Source organism: Trichoderma evansii (assembly GCF_050947405.1).
Source record: "Trichoderma evansii strain SZMC 28006 chromosome Unknown GGI43scaffold_1, whole genome shotgun sequence".
Taxonomy (NCBI): Eukaryota; Fungi; Ascomycota; class Sordariomycetes; order Hypocreales; family Hypocreaceae; genus Trichoderma; species Trichoderma evansii.
The window spans coordinates 3,588,762-3,608,311 of record NW_028145205.1 but is presented as its reverse complement, the minus strand read 5'-3'; the positions used below and the strand labels follow the sequence as shown (position 1 = coordinate 3,608,311).

The window sequence follows — 19,550 nt, the reverse complement described above, 5'->3', positions numbered from 1 at the left end:
TCCCCTCCAGCACGATCGAATTGGCTGCCAGCCTCAGTGCTTAGCCCTCTCTTCCCCGGCATAATGCAATTGTCATGTTTACGACATGTTGCATTTCCTCCGAAGCCCAATGGCACCAGCATCTACAATTGTCGATCAGCGCTGGGGGCAAGGGAGGCCTTGTGACTACATATTTAGCAATGTCTCAATCCGACCTTCATGCCCGAGATAAGAGAGCAGCGTCGATCATTCCGTAGACCCGTATCATACAATGTTCTGAAAAAGCAGCTAGCAGCCGTAGCACATACTATTCCCAGTACAAGCTCTTCTGTTGGTTGGTTCACGGGCTGCCTCGGAAGAGCTAGTGACCTCATCTGTTGACTGTTTACATGTTTTTTTCACATCACTTTTGTTTCCTTCTGAAATATCCCAGCGATTGGCGTGTCGTGGTTGGCTACTAGCATGGAAGCCGTGGGACTAACACGCCCAGGCACCACTTGATGCTATTCTTGTCGCCTGGAATGCCGTTACCGATTCTTCGGTATTTTATCCATTGAGCCACCTCCTTGCGTGGCGGAATGCTTTCTTATGGCGCGCCCGGTGTTCCTGATTACATGATTACTTTCTTGAGTTTTGCTTCGTACAAAGAATAAGGTAGTACAGTAAGATTATCGGGCACCCTCTGTAGTAGTAGCTCTTATCGTAGCTCTTGTTTAATGTCCAATACTATCATCAAAAGACCACAGTTGATATCAAAATACAGCTGCAGGCGATAAGAGCTAAGAATAGCTAAGAATACGACCCCAAGAATATGAACTATAAAAAAACAAGGCCGTAGACACTTCGTACAAGGAGTTTGATGTGCATCAACGCCTACGCCACACAAGAGCTCCTATTCCGAGCCTCCCGGGCATTTTGACCTAGCTGTTTTGCTTCTATCTCGGCATATGAGAGAGTGGCACGCATTTACAAGGTAGTAATTAGGCAGATTGTGGTATTTGAGGAGGGGAAAAGAGAAAAATACAGGGATCACGTCTGTTTCCCTTGTCCAATCCGCCGGCGCCGTTTAGAGACGTGGGATGGCGTGGCCCCAAGGTAGCATGGCTTGCAGTTGCGTGACCTTGGGGAGGGGGTTGGGATGGCGCTTCCCGTGGCTGGTATTTTCTGTGCGTGTTTGATTGATGAGCTTATCATTCTTTTTGTTTGATGCGGTATTACGTGTGGCCAGGAAGACTTTTTTTTTTCAATGCAGTGCGTACCGATGATATAGATGAGACATGGTATTGGTTTAGTACAATTGTAAGTAACTTTCACTGCTGCTTACACTAGATGGGTACCTATGAGGAATGGTCCACGCTGGCATCAAGCACTGTAGAGGGAGGCATGTATACATGTTATGGACTTCAATGTCTACTCGTTACGCGTCAAATGCATTCCTTTCTTTTGAGAAATTGCTACACACACCCTTTGCCACTGTGAATCACATGGAGGTTGGTGAATTGGCCACTCACCATAGGATTGGCTAAGCATCTATAACGTGATTCTGCGAATGCCATGCTGAGGCGGTGGTTTTACGCCAAAACGCACAAATCATTAGAATGAATTTGCCATTGACGGCAATAAGTCATATATAATCCACAATTGATACTCTATGATTGCCCTAGGAGTGGGACCAGGAATACGTACGCGTATTCTACACCTTTTTCAATATCTGGCGCTTTGCTATATGTAGATACTTATCGTTGATGCCATGATGTATAAGGTATGCGTTGGTGTAGCGAAAATGGTATACATTATTATTCTAAATAAAGATATGGCCTCCGTATATTATTTATATAGAATTACATGATAGATTTATAGGCTATGCCTCAGTATCATTATGTGATCTTTATGCGACAGCTGGATCAGTAAAATCTCTGGAGTCTTCTCTCCAATAATCAAAGTATATGCTCAGTCAATCTTCTCAGCCAACTTCTGCTTTGCATATGTCGTCGTATGAAATCTGATGAACAGACTGTTTGTATAATTGGCTTATATTGAACTGAGTATGAATAACTTTCTCTTTTATAACATAAACAATGCTTAAATCTGGTCTATTTGCTCTTTTCCTCCTACTATCCCTCGCAAATGTATAGTCATTGCAAACGTATAATCATTGTAAATGTAGAGTCATTGTAAATGTACAGTCATTGTAAATGTATAGCCATTGTAAATGCTATATAGTCCTCATAAATGTATAGCCATTGTAAATACTATATATTCCTCATAAATGTATAGTCCTTGTAAATGTATAGTTTCGACTTCATGTATATGCCCAATTGCCTAGTAATATACTGGTAACTTTCACGTGGAAAGGGGGCACAGCAGTTGGACGATGAAATGCAGCAAGCGCATGTATTGAATAGATTAATCTCGAGCAAAAACGGAATCTTACAACATGGTACACGATAATGAGGGTTATGTATAACACGGTGGAAATCAATCTCACGCAAAAGCAGAATGCCACAATTAATTGCGAGATAATGAGGGTTGTGTATAACATGAAAGAAACAAGGTCTAATGCGCTAACCCGGCCACTGTTATACCAATACCCAGTAGCTTGTGTTTATACCAATTCCAGTCTACAATCTATTCTGGGTAGGATATTTCGTATGAGACGAAATGATTCATATTGGATACAATGCTGCGCAACTTATACCGAGGCCATCTTGTCTCCTTTCCAGGGCGGTCAAAATAGATTTCACCATGATGGGATTACTTGGAAGAATTGCGACCAGAAATAGGAGACACAGCAGCATTAAAGTCGTAAGAATGAACCAACGGTTATCCTCTCTATACGAGAACTACCGCGAGCGGATGACTGGACTGTCAAACCGCGATGCAAATTCCATTAATGCCAATATAAAACAGTAAACAAGCAGGTATCGATCACGTTTCTCTGCCCTCTGTCGTGTATCATTTTTTCAATTTTTTTTCTTTAATGTGCAGTTCCTTCGAAATGCAACTCGTCATGAGATTGGCATTTGCCTGCCGGATGGATACACGAAAAAAAAGCCCACAGACCGAGTAACGAAACCGGCGCCAATTTTTGAGGAGACATGAAAAAAAAGAGAAGAAGAATTGGTCTGCCAGAGCCTCAGTTCGTTTCGTTTCGAATCTCCATTCTGCAATTCGCCAAAAATTTTCTGCCACATACGTCAAAAGTCACAGATGCCCAGGTTTTTTCTGCATCCTTCGGAAAGTTGGGAATTTGACGTCTTTTTTAATTGAAATGCCTCAAAGCAAGGCGATATGCTTTATCCTTGCCTCGACCAATGCAACCAAATGAGAACCGCCCTCACTACCAACTCCATTCCGAAATCCGATTTAAATCGACGAGGGGTACAACATGACGCGAACCGAAGCACCGAAAGACTTTGAGGGGAGGGGCTTGGCGAACTTGGCGCGGACAACGCCAGAGTTACCTGGTTAAAGAGCGTTAGCTGGATTCTTCACAGGCTGTTAAGAGCGAGAGCAGTTTTATGTACCGTGTGGTCGGGTAACCTTGCCCCAGATCACGCGGATCTTGGTGCCGCGGATCTCCTTCTGGCCTCGGTAGACATAGGCGATCTTCTTGCCAGCATAGAAGCTATTGCGTTGGAATTAGTATTTTGAAGTCCTCCAACACCACTATTCGAGAAGTCGCAAGAAACGTACTTGGCAGCGGCTGTGCTATCAACACCCTCGATCTTGATCAGGCTGGTGCCAGGGTGGGTGATGTTACGAGAGCGCTGGTAGCTCAGGTGACGTCCCCTATGATGATTCTCCGTTAGTCAAACGTTCGGATTCATTCGGTTCTCATTTCAAGCAGTCGCGGGATGTTTTTCGCTGAAGAGGGACGAGTTTCGACATATGGTGGACTGATTCTCATGAGAGTTTAAAGCGCACCACTCCCTCCTCTGCTTCCCTCTGCTCTTTTCGAAATGTCGCGATCGGCGTTTACTTACTTGACGTATACTGCCGGAAAGTTAGTACAATTAGACGCCAATTTTATCAGAGTCAATAGCATGGCAACTTACATCTGTGACCACTTTCGGAAGGCATCTTGACTGTTGTGTAGCTTCCGCCCTCTCAAGTAACCGAAATACTAAGAGGTCTGCTGCTCGTCGTTTGTCGTGATGTCGAACTGAGGGCAACGGGGTGGATGCGATATGGTGTGTGGTGGCTCTAGCACGAAAATTTGAGCCCTGGGGAATCACGTGTGGGCTTAGGGCAATCTGGGAATGTGTAGCGACTGTGGCTGAGATGCGTCTGCACCGCCTCATTTTTTGGCGATATGAACATCGACAGCCACAGTTCGTTTCTTCACTAAAGCGTTCTATGGACTAACCCGTTTTGGAGAAGCTTTCAGCCTGTGCCGAGAACGGCGCAACTCTGAAGACTCTGGTGTATTCTCTATCCTCGCGCCTGCAGCTATCCGGGTTGAGATGATAGGCCTATTATCTTGACTCCTTTGGTACCTTGAGAGACTCGAATATTTTTTCTCTCTGGTGCTTTGTAGGATGAGATCTGTTGGGGCTGTGAGATAGCATAGCATGCTCTCCAAGTCCACTGTCACTATTCGTCGGCTTGTTTTTTTTTTTTTTTTTTCCTCTTCCTTTTTTCGGCCCGTCGCTTACTTGGAGATGGTCCTTTCGGTATCATTTCAGATCTTTTGCCTCCCTCAGCTGCAGAATGCGCAAGGCGCCAGAGTTATGATAGTGGACTACTTTACTATTATGTACCATCGCGAAATTCAAAATGGAGTCCCCTTTATCCTAAAAAGGCTGCCGTTATTCAAGGCGCTAGTGTCAGGACAAGAGTAGAATTATCCAAGATGGGTTGTCCTTGGTACCTGTAGCATCGATGCTCGGACAAAGTTTCCAAAGTTCCAAGCATCAAACCCGCCGAGGCCATTCGCCATTCTAGTCCGGCCCGGACTGGTCTCGGACGGTGCGGCGACTGATCAACCACAGGCCGTCTAAAAGTTCCCGGCTCCATGAGGGGGCCTGGCCGGGGCGAGCGAGCAGGAAACGGCAGCAGGCTTACCAATCCTCCTCGAAGCACCTGTATTACTCGCAGATAGACGCATTACTGTCCACTCCTTGGTCCACCAACTGCGGTGTTTGGAGGACTTATTGCGGCTCCAGCGGAATTAACGAAATCCCTAGCGAAGCGCATTGACGGAATCCAGTAATTGTTGCACCTGACGTTGAATCAGGGATACTGTAGTGTGTAGGTTGGAGGTTGCTCATTACCAAGGTTGTTCTCGGAAGTCCGTAGTACCGCAACTACCAGCAGTTTGCTCCCCAGCTAAATGTTAAGCAATTATCCCTCGTTGCTATGTACAGTATGCTTCTGGCATCGAATCTAATCCATGATAAGCCTAGCATCTTCGCTACGTTTTTTTCCCCTGTGTCTCTTGAGTTGAAGTATCAAGCGGCCGTTGTTAGTGGTTGCAGGATTTGATGGGCAATATAACGCCACGAGAATGAGATTTATTGTGTATTGTTTCCTAATATTCCCTTCACCAGATAGTCCCAACAAGCGTGCTAGCAAGCGCATATCTGATTTGACCCCCAAAAATAAACTCTTTCGGGCAATAGGTAGGCTTTACTACCTAGCACTAGTCGTCTCCAACTCGGTTTGCGGATAACCCCTCGGTACTCCGTCCGAAATAGGCATTCGGCGCATATAATGCTACATGCACCAGGCGTAACCACGGCGATTACCGCTGCAAATATTAGGCTAGCAGTGATCTATCCGCATCTATAAGCATCTATAAGCTTCCAGTTGGAGAAGCAGTGATTGCTCGTTATCTGGGGACAATATCTGGAACCAAACTTACGCCGGATTTGCCATGTGGATGAGAATATGTTGCTGAAACTCGTTGCCGCTGCCGTCATCTGAGACCTCCATTTGTCTGGCAACTTTGCCAGCACAAAGACACCATAGCATCACCGAGGAGCGGCAACTTCCATCGGTTGACTCCAGCCGGGCAAATTACTAACCAGATGGATGGTGGAGATGACGCTCGAGAGGAGCTCAACGGGTTACATGACTACAGTGTTGCAGGGACCAGCTAGCAGCTAGCAGGTTGGAGTACTCAGTACCTTTGCAGATACTCCGAGCCTGATGATGACCTTACGGGGCGGCCCAGGTGCCTTAGCCATGGCGTCTGCGGCACGAACGGAGGATGGGGGCGCTCTAAAAGGGCTAACAGCACCTGTTGTTCTAGGTAGAGCTCCAAACTCCGTCAGCGCTCTGTAACCCCGTCGCCTAAAAAACCAGCAGCCCACCGCGTCCCTCCCCCTCGATCCTCTGGTCCCCCAAGCTCTCTCTTCTCTCTCAACACCCAACGCTGATCCCTCAGGCACGTACCGGCGACTGCACCCAAATCCTCGCTCAACGGCAGACCAGCTGTTTACCTCTTCTCTTTTCCTATCGAGCATTCAGTTTTTTGCGTCACCCAACCCAAATCCAGAGCAATCTGGCCAGCCGTCGCAATGGATCACAGCCAGCCGTAAGTACCGACAACCCCACCATGACACCAGCTATCGTCACTGCAAACGCTGCCGACAAGCTTGCCAGCGCGGCGGGGTCGAGCCAACAGCAAAAAAGACGACAGCAAATGGCATCAACAACGCGCGCCTTGCTAACAATTGCCATGCAGCCAAACCATCGAACTCAAGGAGAACACGACGATTGTCGTTCTCGGTGCCTCCGGAGATCTTGCTAAGAAGAAGACGGTAAGAATCATCGGTTTCTGCGCAGCTTTAGCTTTCGCTCTGCGACCTTTGCGCTGACATAGACTCTCCAAAACTCATAGTACCCCGCGCTCTTTGGCCTGGTAAGCAGCCCAACCACAACCACAGAATAGGCTATGGACTTTCTCTTTTTTTGGAAGAGGGTGTAGGAAGCCTCGAGAGGTGCATCGGCTGACCAGTCCCCTCATTAGTACCGAAACCAATTTCTGCCTCAGGGCGTAAAAATCATTGGCTATGCCCGAACAAAGATGGACCACGAGGAGTACCTGCGAAGGGTTAAATCATACATCAAGACGCCCACCAAGGAGATTGAGCAGCAGCTGGAGGAGTTCACCAGCCTGTGCAGCTACGTTTCCGGTCAGTACGACAAGGATGAGTCCTTTGCTGTCTTGAACGATCACCTCAATGATCTGGAGAAGGGATGGCCAGAGGCGCATCGCTTGTTCTACATGGCACTGCCCCCTAGCGTCTTTACCATTGTCTCGCAGCACTTGAAGCGATGCTGCTACCCTACCAGAGGTATTGCCCGAGTTATCGTAAGTTTTTTTTGGTGGCTGATATGGCCGATATTAACCTTTTCTCTCGTCGACACCGTCTAACCACTCGCCTACAGATTGAGAAGCCTTTCGGAAAGGATCTTGCCAGCTCTCGCGAGCTGCAGAAGTCTCTGGAGCCCGACTGGAAGGAGGAAGAGCTCTACCGTATTGATCACTACCTTGGAAAGGAGATGGTCAAGAACATTCTCATCATGCGCTTCGGCAACTCCTTCCTCGGTGCTACCTGGAACAGACATCACATTGACAATGTCCAGATTACCTTCAAGGAGCCGTTCGGCACTGAGGGTCGTGGAGGCTACTTTGATGAGTTTGGCATTATTCGAGACGTCATGCAAAACCACCTTCTTCAGGTCCTCACTCTCCTGGCTATGGAGCGCCCTATCTCGTTCGACTCTGAAGATATCCGTGACGAGAAGGTGCGAGTCCTCCGAGCCATGCCCCCTATTGAGCCCAAGAACGTCATCATCGGACAGTATGGAAGATCATTGGACGGAAGCAAGCCATCATACAAGGAAGACGATACCGTGCCAAAGGACTCTCGATGCCCAACCTTCTGTGCTCTCGTCGCCTATATTAAGAATGAGCGATGGGACGGCGTTCCATTCATCATGAAGGCCGGCAAGGCCCTCAACGAGCAGAAGACTGAGATCCGAATCCAGTTCAAGGATGTCACCTCCGGCATCTTCAAGGACATTCCCCGAAACGAGCTTGTTATGCGCATCCAGCCCAACGAGAGTGTCTACATTAAGATGAACTCGAAGCTTCCCGGCCTCAGCACCCAGACTGTCGTCACTGAACTTGACCTCACCTACCGACGCCGATTCTCGGACCTCAAGATCCCGGAGGCGTACGAATCGCTTGTGCTTGACTGCCTGAAGGGCGACCACTCCAACTTCGTTCGTGACGATGAGCTTGATGCAAGCTGGCGCATGTTCACTCCCCTATTACACTACCTAGAGGACAACAAGGAGATTATTCCCATGGAATACCCCTATGGTAAGTTTTTTTTTAATCTGATTTTATCAAAATCTAGGCTTACGCTAACATACCTTTACAGGATCTCGAGGCCCCGCTGTTTTGGATGACTTCACAGCATCCTATGGATACAAGTTCAGTGACGCTGCCGGCTACCAGTGGCCGACAACCTCTGCTGCTGCTCCTATCAAGTTGTAAGTAGCTGGCTGCCATGTATTGCGCAATGTTTGTCATATGTTATCGCGGATCCTGGGTGGAATAAACATAGTAACATTTGATACAGTTAAAAAAAACATAAAAAGAGAAACAAAAAAATTCAATATATACATCCGTCCCAAAGTGTAACGTATTGGGCGTATAATAGGGGTCAAGAAAGGCATGTAAGGTGACGTGGATATTATTAAAAGTTTGAGCGTCGTACTGGATTCCTAGGACTGGGGATAATATTTCAAGTATTTCAAAAATTCTAGATACTTGGCTCGAAGCATATATCTGTTCTACAGATACTGGGTAGTCATGAAATTGCAGAGAGCTTCTCCTAACATATTTCGCAAGTAATACTTGAAAAGAACTTATCGTATTGCTTGATAAACTTCGAGTATTTCCTTCGTACTTCCAAAGTTCCCTGCTTTATTTGGGCTCCATTACCACGTTTGTACTAGTTTAACCTTTTTTAGCACCGGCAGTAGTGCTTGGAAGCTTTTATGGTCCGTGCGCCGCTACTCACGTGATATCGCCGACAAGCGTTTGGCGTCCGCCAGCCTTGGTTGTATCACTCGAATCTTTAACGGAGAAGGGTGGCTTTGGTTGGCGCATCACCATCAACCACCCGACTGACTCCCAAACCCGCGCCTGTGTTTTATCCTCTTCTACATAGGCATACCGACCACGACACGCTTCGAATCACTGGTCATTGAAGCAATCGCTGCCTGGATCCAAACCGCGTTCGCACTCTCTCGGCCATTCTACCGTGGCAATCTTCTTCGCAACAGTCTCTACTTCCGAAACGAAATCCATTCAAACACGTGCAAACGTCTTCGACCGTTACCGATAATATCTATCAATCGCTTTGAGCTGAGACGGCATCCTTGGAACAGCAGCTAGAACCTCAACCCGGTTCCTACACCCGCATGCGAAATCGTTTCTAACGCGCGCGCCCGATACCCGCATCGGTGCAGACGACCTCGATGGTCACGTCCCGCTGCCGCGGTTCACAAAAAGGCAGAATCTCTCTCGTCTATGATACGCGCTCTGCAGCTTGATATCTCTCTCAAAGCCGCGCTTATTGCGTTGTTAGGGGGGGCGTGGTGCCTGCAGTAAGCTTTTTGTGTAGGGAGCTACAGCAAATTTGCTGCCGTGGTTCGATAAATGCCTGGCGTCGTCAATATGGAGAGTGGAGGCCAAAATGGTGCGCTTTCAGACCATAAAGACTCGGCTATAAACGGAGTCAACGGTGTCAAGAGCGTTGATGGATCAAAAGCTGCACCAGATAAAGGAAAAGCGCCAGCTACGGCTACAGCTAATAACGGAAACAATGTTGTCAATGGAGGGGCCGCGGGCGGGCCACGAACAGATTCCCCAACCGAACAAGTATCGAGGATGAACAACCTTCCTGACGAGATCATTCACATAACGCAAGGCTTCATACCGATATCCCTACTTCTTACGCGACTCGCCCAGTCTACCCACAACATGGTACAGGAAAAGATTGCCGAATTGGCCAAGATGCCAATATCTACCGCCGCTACAAATGGTAGTGCAAATTATACCCAAAGCGCCCCGGATGATACATCAGTGGAGAATCTAAAAAAGAAGGGAGCGTTGTTGAATTTCATACAAGATATGCACTCAAAATGGGTCAAAGCATTGGTTATTACGGAATGGAGCAGAAAGGCTTCTATGGTCAGCAAGCTCATTGATCTCAAATTTCACATCGATCAGCAGCGCCTACTTTACGACGCAGCTCTGGATAATATCATAAATGTGAAGAGAGATCTCACCTATGCCAGGATGCCAAGCCCTGATCTGAAGACGGCATTGCAGATTCTTGCCACTGGAAAGGCACCATGGATGCCTGATGTAAGTTATCTTCTCTGTCCCAATTTTATGATGTTTTTTTTTTTACTTACATGATTGCGTCTGAAGCTTCAATACATAGAGCTGCCTCCTTTAACACTGGAGGAGCAGCTGAGGGGCATTGGCGATTTAGATACGCTACTCTCTTTGCGATTGAATCTTGATGATTTCGATAAGATACCTTATCAATTCCAAAATTATACGATTGGTTCGGGCCGGGTGACTTTCAAAGTTGCGGGAGAGTTCGAGGTTGACCTGACAATTGCCGATGAGGATTTTGAGAAGCAATTCTGGTTTATTGACTTCAGATTCGCCTTTCGACCAGCAACACTGTCGCTTCCTGATACATTACGAGCGTTCTTGGAGAACTGCGTAAACGAAGCGCTTGCGAAAGATGGATTGGCTGGCTGCTATCAGTTCTTACACGAATTTGTATTGACTGCAAAGATCAATGAGCTGAAACGTCAAGCGCTGCAATTAAACCGAACCTCATGGAGTGGTACATTGGCAGTGGAGCCTTTGAATCGGGCTTTAGCCATCCAGTACTGGACGTCTCGATCGACAGCTACAGGTCTGAAAAACTGGATTATTGTAGCGGTAAGCAGCGGGCGTAAGCCGGGGGGCAGACCGGATCCGAAAGCGACAAGTTCTTTGGTAGTTAAATGGTATCGCGACAACAAAGAGGTTAAAGATGTCGAGATTAAATTGGACGTTGAGAATCTATCAGCGGAATCCTTACTAAATGACATCGTTGGACGGCACATTGAGTTTATCCTCTCAAACATTCACTCTGGATTGCTGGCAACCCCGAGGTTCAAGAATCGCGATACCGGTGTGATACTCAATATCTCCAGAGCTGATCCGGTATCCTCCTGCTTAGCCCTTCAGGTAGGGTACGGGGGCACGGTGTCGCTCCTGGTCGAACCGATAAGTGGCGGTTTCGCCATGAAGCCGCACTCGAAATTCTCAATGCAGCCAGAGCTTCAACTAAACAACAGCAAAAATCCGTTAGAAGACGGTGTGAACTTCTTGGAGCACCTGCGGTGTGCGATTATAGAAGATGAGTTAGGCCGAATGGGAACCGCAAGAGGATGGTCTGTCCGCAAAGCGCCCGTCAATGTTGATGAGCTGAGGTCAATTACCAAAATGCGTAAATGGAGCCGAACGCTATGGCTTCAGCACGGAGGATGGGGATCAGCCTGGTCTGTTGTTGTTATCCTCAGCTTGGACAGGGATGAGTGGTGGCTGCTTGAGACGTAAGTGCATACTGATAATAACTCGACCCGTTTCGTCCCTCAAACTGACCGTTTATATCTCCAGGGATCCTGCAAATTCACTTCCAAATTCAAATAGCGCTTCCAAATTCTCAACCCGCCTTCCGTTGAATAAAGGAGCTCCCCAAGTATCTGGTACATTCTGGGATAACCTGAATACATTTGCGGCTGGCGTGATAGCCCAGTCAATCGATATGAGAGAGCTGCGTCGGCTTAAGATCAAGAGCCAGTCGAGCGGTAGTGCCGACTTGTCATTACCGCAGCAGGTTAGGATGCCATCCATCGAAGTGGCACTGTCTATCATCTTCCCTTCGATGATGCAGGAGGCAGCAGAAGATATGTCGTCTCAGAGCCATGGTGGCGTTATTGAATCGAATGAGGATCTACAGGTTCTTACGTTAATACGTCCAAAGTCGGGATCATCTTCATCTGCGAAGCAGCCGTGGGCAGAGGACATGATGGCAATCAGGTTCAAAGGTGTTCATGCAGTGGCCAGTCGAGAAGAGACTGACGAAAGTAATGCCACGGCTCAACACCTTGTTTGTACCTCTGAAGCCGTGATTAGGGTCCGACGACCAGCCAAGTTCTTGGCTCTGAAGGGCATGGTCGATCGCAATGTTACCTATGATCCTAAGAGAGGCGAATTTGTATTGCAAATACAACGACCGGTCACTCAGCCAATATTTGACATTCTCAAGTCGCGAGTCAAGGCTATAGACAGATTTGTCAACTTTCTCGAAGCTATGGAGAAGGCCAAGGGTTCAATTATTGGCGAATCCATCACACTGAAGGCGGTCGTATTTTGCTATAGTGCGCCGGTATCCACACAACCAAAAGACGAAACTGTGGCTCTAATTCCATCTCCTGAGCGTTGGAGAGTGAAAATGGATCTATCCAACGAAGACATTGATATCCACATAGAGAAGGGTAACCCCCATCTCCGTGTTATTGATCTCGCAAGAAACTTAGCGAGCACAGAAGGCGGCATCGGTTCATTGATGGCCTGGCTGCCCGTATCATTACCAGCATTGAAGGCTATTGACCAGCTAGATGCCGAGTGGGACGAGCTGTCGAAGAAGGGACATGGTCGACTGAATTTCAGCATGAAATCCCTCACTTGGATGAATCTGAAGTATAACATTTTTGGGGTCAGCAGCACCGGGGAGAAGACTAAGAAAACCATCTGCCTAGACGTCCGGATAAGGCCCCGCCGCGGACAAGTCTGGTGGCACGCCTGGCGCTCTGATTCTGATGCAGCAGCAGACGACGAGATTAGCAAAGCACTGAAGACCGTGTGGGATGGCAAGGGGAACAACTGGCTCGGTCTTGCCACCGGCGCGGCGGCTGAGGCCAATGATGGCGTAATGGAGATGCTGCTTGCGATCGATAAGGCGATCAGGGGAGCTGTAACCTCACCAGGGAAAGAGACGTAATCATCTTCGATTTACGACGGAGTGGAAAGAGCTTGCTCGTTATTGGACGAACACATATATTTCAGCTGGAAGGAGGTCGTTTACGGGGGATACGTATAGACTTGGAGTACAAAAAGGGAGGTGAAGAGACGCAAATGCTAATGCTCTAAAAGCTTTGGGAAGGGCTTTGGCTGGTTCGGTTTCGGTTCGGTAACCGGGAGGGGGGTTTCTGCGGCATCATGAATGCTCTTTTTATTTCTTGCTTTTTTCAACCTAATGATACCTCATGCGAACAAAAACAAAAATTTATCATAACTCAGCGAGTGAATTGGATAATAGGGGGGCATATTTTGCAAGATTTTAATCAATATGGGAGGGAGAGAAAACAATCATCTTTTTTCACTCTTGCTGCGATGCTTAAGAGATTACGAATGGCTCGAGGGCATGGAGAGAAACGACTTGCTTGGATTGTTTGTTCTCAAAGGGGAATGTTCATTATGAGATAGATGCCTAGTAATTAATTTTAACGTAAGTGTATATATCCTTGCAACATATCCATTTTACTATCCAAGGTCTATATATATATATATATTGTGACAAAATAAGAGTAGGTAGTGGTGATGCGTATCTTCTCTAAATATATAATGGAAAGAAAATCACACGATTTTCCCATTACCCCTTGCCCCCTGCCCCCTTTTCAATATACATTTATTAAAATCGTCTAAACTTCCTCACTGGAATTCTCTCTGTAGGCACCCCGCAGAATTGAGTCGGGAACTCCATCTGCTCTAGCCCTGTCGCAAGCCAATCCTCCTTGGCGACCGTCCTCGCAATGTCGTAGCCGTTGCGCAGCGCGCCCATGGCGCCAACCTTCGTGTAAGATCCTCCCGCGACAGCGAGCTTGCCTCCAAACTGCTCGTGTATCTCCCCATCGGCGGAAATCATATTGTCCAGGTGGCCGCGGTCGTACTGGGGGATGCAGTCCTTGGCGAGGCGGGCCATGGCGTGGCAAGGAGTGGATTGCGGGATGCCGAGGTGGCGCTCGAGAATCCTCTTTGCCTGCTGAATGGCCTCTTCCTCAGTTGGGATGGGCACAGTTGAGCCATTTGGTGATTTGGTTGAGTCGTAGAAGTGCCCACCCATGAGGACGAAGAGCTTTGTGCCGGCAGGCTCGTTGGGACCCTTGACGCCAACGTCAGAGTCAAAGAAGACACCGAGTGCGCGTTCTGGGTTTTGCTCAGGTGGTACGGATAGGGGGATGAGATAGCCGAAGCCGGGAGGCTTGAGATTAGTCTGGGGGTACCAGATATTGACTGTCATGATGGAGACGGAGTGAGAGGTTTTGAGGCTAGGGATATCGTCGGTGATGCTGGCGAGGTGTTGAGAAGGGAGAGTTGAAATGACTTTGTGGTATTTCTCAGATGATGCGGTTGAGTTTTGCCCAGATTTAATCTAAATATCATAATTTAATAAGAGTCGGATGGTGAAAAAAAGTAAATAAAACATGTCAAGATGTAAAATCATACCTTGATCTGCTTGGTAACCGTGTCATAATCCAGGTCAGTAACCTTAGCATTAAGCTTAACCTCGACATTAGCCTGGCCCTTGAGCGCATCCGCCAACGCAATCGGCAAAGCCTCCATGCCAGCCTCTCCAAAATTCAAAAGCGCACCCCTGGGCTGCCGGGCAAGCTTCCGGAGCTGAGGGTCCTCTGCCATTTTCTCCATAAAGGTCTGTTCTGAAACTGCCATGTGCCGTAAATTGGGCCCCAAATTTGGCATATAGTGAACCCAGTAAAAACGATCAAGAACACTCCGTGCGCTGAGGGTGTAAATGTCGCCACCGTAAATGCCATGGACCATGGCTGAGGCCAGGTTATCAGCTACGGCTCGGCTCCCTGTAACGTGATAGATCCAGTCTGCGATGGAAAGGTCATCCACGGGGACTCCTTCTTTTTTGTTAAAGAGCCGTCGCCACACGTATCCAAATCCTGCCCAGAGAGATTCGAGAACGACAGGCTCTCTGGCAAAGGCGGCAAAGCTGGTATGTGGGGGGAGAGGAACAAGGTGGTCGGGGTAATAGATGTATCGTGGCTGATCAGGCGGCGAGGCAACTTTGAGACCTAGATCGAGGGCCTAATTTAGGAGCAACGATGTAAACGCATCTTGTTAGCCATTTTTTCTTTCATTCTTTCAAATTGACATTCATCCATTGCTCCAATGACCATGTTCTGGGTGACAATCCGGCAACATAGGTGGGCAGTTATAGACGCACCAAATCCCATAGCACGAGATCATCAAACCGCCAAGTGCTCTTATTCAACGATGAAAATGACCGCGGTCCACGCTCAAAATTCACTATTCCCTCGACACCTCCAACCTTCACAGGGACCTTATCGGTCCTTATCCATCCACCCAGCCGATCGCTAGCTTCCAGCAGGGTAATCTTGGTCGTTGACGGCAGCCACTTGGCCAGGTAGTATGCAGTCGTCAAACCGGTTAAGCCGCCACCTAGGACCGCTACCGAAGCGTCATCAGGTAGCTTTCCAGCCCTCTTCCGTTTCGGCGCGGCGTCTCCGTCGTCGATCGAGCTGCTATCACTGCTGTTGCTTCTAGTTGAACTCAGGCCGCGGCTCAGAATGCGCCAGGAGCCAGCTCGGTGGGTCGCTGTCGCCAAGGCGGCGCTTCTCCTCCAGGCGGCTGAGGACCTGAGGAGAGCCACTGCAGCGCCTTCTGCGCGCTGTAGGCTCATGGCTGTCGTTCAATTGCTCATTGTCGAGCTCTGGTTGAGCATGGAAACTTGGTGGTGCCACCTCTGGAGCTTTCCGGTTACTACATTAGATGATCGGAGATCGGGTCCCACTTTGTTCCGCGCTCTAGAGACACAGTCCCGCCTCGGCGTCATCAGCTAATACCGTTATGAGATCTGCATAGAGACGAATCAAACATGTTTCACCGGATTCAAATAGGTCAATTGAACATCATTATCATTCTTGAAAAAATTACAGAAAGAAAAAAGAAATATCTGTTATTATCCGTCGCTAGGCTCGAATTGTGAGAGCCTCCGGCCGAAATAACCGGCCGCTACTACAGAATGCCAACCAAGGGCGTGTATAAAACTTTGTGATAAATCTCCGCGTAAAAAGCCCATTACCTCCCAGTCCAAAAACGCCTTTCTATGCCCTGGAAGCGTGATAAGAAACATATACGTCCAGCATAATCGTACAGATCCTCCAAGCCCAAAACAGTTTCATACAAGGGCTAAATGACCGTTTTTTAAGTAACTGAAGCAGAAGCACTCTCGCCCAAGATGCATGGTGTTCAGAAACTTTTAATCGTTTGGTTTCTCTTCTCCCCCATCTATGACTCAACCAACAACCTCATACTGTACCGTCTCTTCCATTGTTTCAGGCTTAACAAGTTCCTCTTCAACGTTATCATCCACGAATTTTCTCTCGCTAACGTGACCCTGTGCCTGCTCAGAAGTCCAGACCTTGTCCTTGAAACCTCCTTGTTGACCCTCTTCATGTACAAAGGCGCAGGTGGGGTTTAGACAGGGGTTGAATTTGCACTTGGTCTTAACGTGTGTAAATTTGCAGTTTGGCGTCGTACAATCTGCGCCGTTGCGGCAAAGAGGCATTGAGGGGTGCTTGAACGGGCATCGAGCGTTTTGGCAGTTGGGGAAGAACTTGCAGTCCTGTTCACTCTGGTGTGCAAGCCTTGCGGCTGGTGAGGGGTGGCGTCCGACGCATTTGCGGTTCTTGCAGGCAGCACCAAAGCTGCAGATATCGTTGACATCGACAGAAACACCAGGAGGCGCTGCTGGGGACTGATGTGCGAATTTACAGTCTTTGTTTGTGCAGTGAAGGTTGTATTTGCAGACCGTCTCGTCTGGGTTTGGAGGGTCGCGCTTACCCATGTCAACATCTTCGCCTTCGGCAGCATTCTCCATGTTGACTTCCTCCCCGTTCGCATCAGCTTGGTTCGAGCCTTGGCCTCGGCGGAAATTGTTCTTGTGGCGAGGGTCTTGGGTTCTCTCAAACAGAGACTTGCCTCCTCGTCGCTGATGGCCAAATCCTCGGTTTCCGTTGTTCATCATCTGCTGAGACAGTTCCAGCATCATTTGGCTTTGCTGTTCCAGTATGGCCATGACATCCAGCTGAGAAGGTTGGCCTTGCATCTGCCATTGAGGGAATCCTGGTCCGCCAGGAGCGCCGGGCATTGCGCCAGCCGCCATGCCTCGGTTGTTGTTGTTGTTGTGATTCCGCATCAAGCCGCCGCGGCCACCACGTGGGCCAGTTGGAGGGGCACGCGCATGTGTATCGATTCTTCCGCTACCCGTTTGCCCGCGAACTCGATGAAGAACATTATCGTTTGATCGATCCATGGCCTTGGACATGTGTCCAAACATTCGCTTATCTCGTCCTCCTCTGAAGTTGCCATTGCCGTTGCGCATTGAGCGGGGGCCGGTGGGCCTGCAAAAAAAGGTGTGGTTAGCTCTGGAGATTCTCTAGCATGTGCCATGAAGGCTTCATTAATGTGAATAGTACTTACGCATTCAGCTCAGATACATCTTGAGCGCCCATATCCGTATCCATATCTCCACCTGCAGCGTCGCCCATAGAGTCGCCGCCATTTTGCTGGCCATTTGGCGCGCTAAGAATATGAACCTGTTCGAATAGCCATTTGGAAAATTCGTGTACGACAGGGTCATCAAGCGGTAGATTTAGAAGGTCTCCGGATAGCTCAGCGGCAATCTGGTCTTGTGTCTTGCCGTTGACAAGCATCAGAATAATGTATTCGGCGAGCGCAGAGTCATCGCTACCCCCAGTGCCCCATCCAACCTCAAGTAGCTTCGGTAGAATCGCAGCATTGAGTGCCTCCGCCAGCGGAGTGCCAAGGCCGATCTCAAGAGACATGGTGTCGAAGTGAGGATCGTTGTGTCTGGACAACCAGTGCGGCGACAGCTTTTTGCCAGTGTCCCACTTTCAAGACGCGTTTATCTAGATGACGGGAGAGGATCGCGCGGCAAAGAGATTCGTTTCCTGTATTGTCCCTCGAGGCGTGCTGGGAAATGTATAGATATCGTGAAGATATGCGTAATCACGGCAGATGTGAGAGCGTCGGTGTAGCGAATAGACCTGGTCTGGCTCACATGTAGCGGTTGAGGTTCTCAAAGTTGTTCTTGGCTGCCAGGGAGCCAAAAAGAATGGGTCAGAATGATATCACGTGACGCGTTTTGCTGGTGGCGAATCGGTTTGTCATCAAGATTTGCAATAGCTTCAACAGGCATTCTAAGCTTTTCGCCTTTTCTGATAAATTGTCTGAAGGCTGACGCTAAATCGACATAGCAATTCTTTGATTATCGGTAGTGAAACCTGTCTTCACACGTATTGAGAAGTCTTTAAACGGCTGCTCGCTCTCAAATTCTTTTTTGGGGGCGAATGTCTTCAACTAGAATCCTCACGTGCCGTCAGCTGCCCCAAGAGCCGTGCGAGCTCGAAGTACCTGCTCTACTAATTCAGCAGCACCGGTACCTAAGAAGGTGCTAACATCTCCAGAGCCTCAAAGATGAACAGTATGAATGCGTGTTATCACTTTCAGCGCCGATGAAAAGAATTGGACTTCTTCGGCGCATCGTATAAACGAAACATGTGCCATATTTATTATCCGTTCCTCTTCACCTTACTTTCCGCTGTGAAAAGCTATGAAAAGCTTACAACGCCTTTCAAAGAACTAATTTCCCAGCCGTCTCTTCAGAGCAGATTAGCTCCTTTCAATCCGGCAATCTGCCGAGCAGATTTACAAGCTCCCCACCATCTCCAAATCTGACCTTCATCATGGCCTACGTACATCTTGTAGCTACATATAATTGAAAATCGCTGAATATGCGATTTTCAACCAGTTTGTTATAAAAGAAGCTTAGGTGGTAGCCCATTACCTTACTGCATAGCACATTCCAGAGTATGGAATGCAAACCCATAGCCTAAGCTTTATCGATACCTTGCCGCCGTACTGTACATCTCAGAGAGCTAGGTAAACGCCGGGTAATAATGCTTAGCAGCTGTAACACCACAAACTTTTTCCCAGCGACGAAACACTAGGTTATATCATAATACCTACTACTGCTCTCATGTCGTATCACGTTAGGGCGAGATAATATCAGCGGCGCCGTATGTACTTGTAAGCCAAGAGCGCGAGTATCTAGTGAGCTAGTGGCGAGTGGGGAGCAAACAAATAGGGAAATTATAGCCATGGCGAACAGCTCTAGTGAGAGTACCATACAGAGATATCTTATATAAACAAGTAGTTTTTACTGCGTCTCCTGCTGCTCAACATATATAAGAGCGTCTTTTTTTTTTTTTTTTTTTTTTTTTTTTTTTTTTTTTTAAGTTTTTTTTTTTTTTTTTTTTTTTAAAGATATATATAATGTGTTGGATATTAATAAATTTGTGTGTTTTTAATATTAAGTATTATTGTTTATTTATATTTG

The 19,550-nt window shown here is 47.9% G+C and overlaps 6 protein-coding genes across 6 annotated transcripts; 3 read left to right on the top strand and 3 right to left on the bottom strand.

The window, feature by feature from the left end:
- Positions 1-3,053: 3,053 nt before the first annotated feature.
- GGI43DRAFT_40833 (60S ribosomal protein eL33) lies at positions 3,054-4,307 on the bottom strand. Its single transcript, XM_083206346.1, has 5 exons — positions 4,038-4,307; positions 3,966-3,975; positions 3,676-3,771; positions 3,507-3,607; positions 3,054-3,443 (listed from the first exon to the last, which is right to left on the bottom strand). Exons 1-5 carry the CDS (start codon positions 4,060-4,062, stop codon positions 3,346-3,348), a joined length of 330 nt encoding a protein of 109 aa, XP_083066777.1. The 5' UTR covers positions 4,063-4,307; the 3' UTR covers positions 3,054-3,345.
- Positions 4,178-5,345, top strand: GGI43DRAFT_392244 (uncharacterized protein). Its single transcript, XM_083204537.1, has one exon. It carries the CDS (start codon positions 4,554-4,556, stop codon positions 4,821-4,823), a length of 270 nt encoding a protein of 89 aa, XP_083066776.1. The 5' UTR covers positions 4,178-4,553; the 3' UTR covers positions 4,824-5,345.
- Positions 5,346-6,503: 1,158 nt separating this feature from the next.
- GGI43DRAFT_420194 (glucose-6-phosphate dehydrogenase) lies at positions 6,504-8,494 on the top strand (the record flags this gene model as incomplete). The annotated part of the gene is made up of 6 exons (XM_083207780.1): positions 6,504-6,520; positions 6,671-6,746; positions 6,827-6,847; positions 6,956-7,300; positions 7,378-8,317; positions 8,379-8,494. The coding sequence occupies 6 exons, from the start codon at positions 6,504-6,506 to the stop codon at positions 8,492-8,494; spliced, it is 1,515 nt and encodes a 504-aa protein (XP_083066775.1).
- A 1,401-nt stretch (positions 8,495-9,895) lies between these two features.
- On the top strand, positions 9,896-13,079 carry GGI43DRAFT_420193 (mediator complex subunit MED14-domain-containing protein; the record flags this gene model as incomplete). Its single annotated transcript, XM_083207779.1, has 3 exons — positions 9,896-10,375; positions 10,442-11,628; positions 11,693-13,079. The coding sequence occupies 3 exons, from the start codon at positions 9,896-9,898 to the stop codon at positions 13,077-13,079; spliced, it is 3,054 nt and encodes a 1,017-aa protein (XP_083066774.1).
- Positions 13,080-13,634: 555 nt separating this feature from the next.
- On the bottom strand, positions 13,635-16,037 carry GGI43DRAFT_392234 (oxygen-dependent protoporphyrinogen oxidase). Its single transcript, XM_083204536.1, has 3 exons — positions 15,333-16,037; positions 14,585-15,193; positions 13,635-14,510 (listed from the first exon to the last, which is right to left on the bottom strand). The coding sequence occupies exons 1-3, from the start codon at positions 15,807-15,809 to the stop codon at positions 13,770-13,772; spliced, it is 1,827 nt and encodes a 608-aa protein (XP_083066773.1). The 5' UTR covers positions 15,810-16,037; the 3' UTR covers positions 13,635-13,769.
- Positions 16,028-18,313, bottom strand: GGI43DRAFT_392233 (uncharacterized protein). Its single transcript, XM_083204535.1, has 2 exons — positions 17,612-18,313; positions 16,028-17,532 (listed from the first exon to the last, which is right to left on the bottom strand). Exons 1-2 carry the CDS (start codon positions 17,974-17,976, stop codon positions 16,425-16,427), a joined length of 1,473 nt encoding a protein of 490 aa, XP_083066772.1. The 5' UTR covers positions 17,977-18,313; the 3' UTR covers positions 16,028-16,424.
- Positions 18,314-19,550: the final 1,237 nt, after the last annotated feature.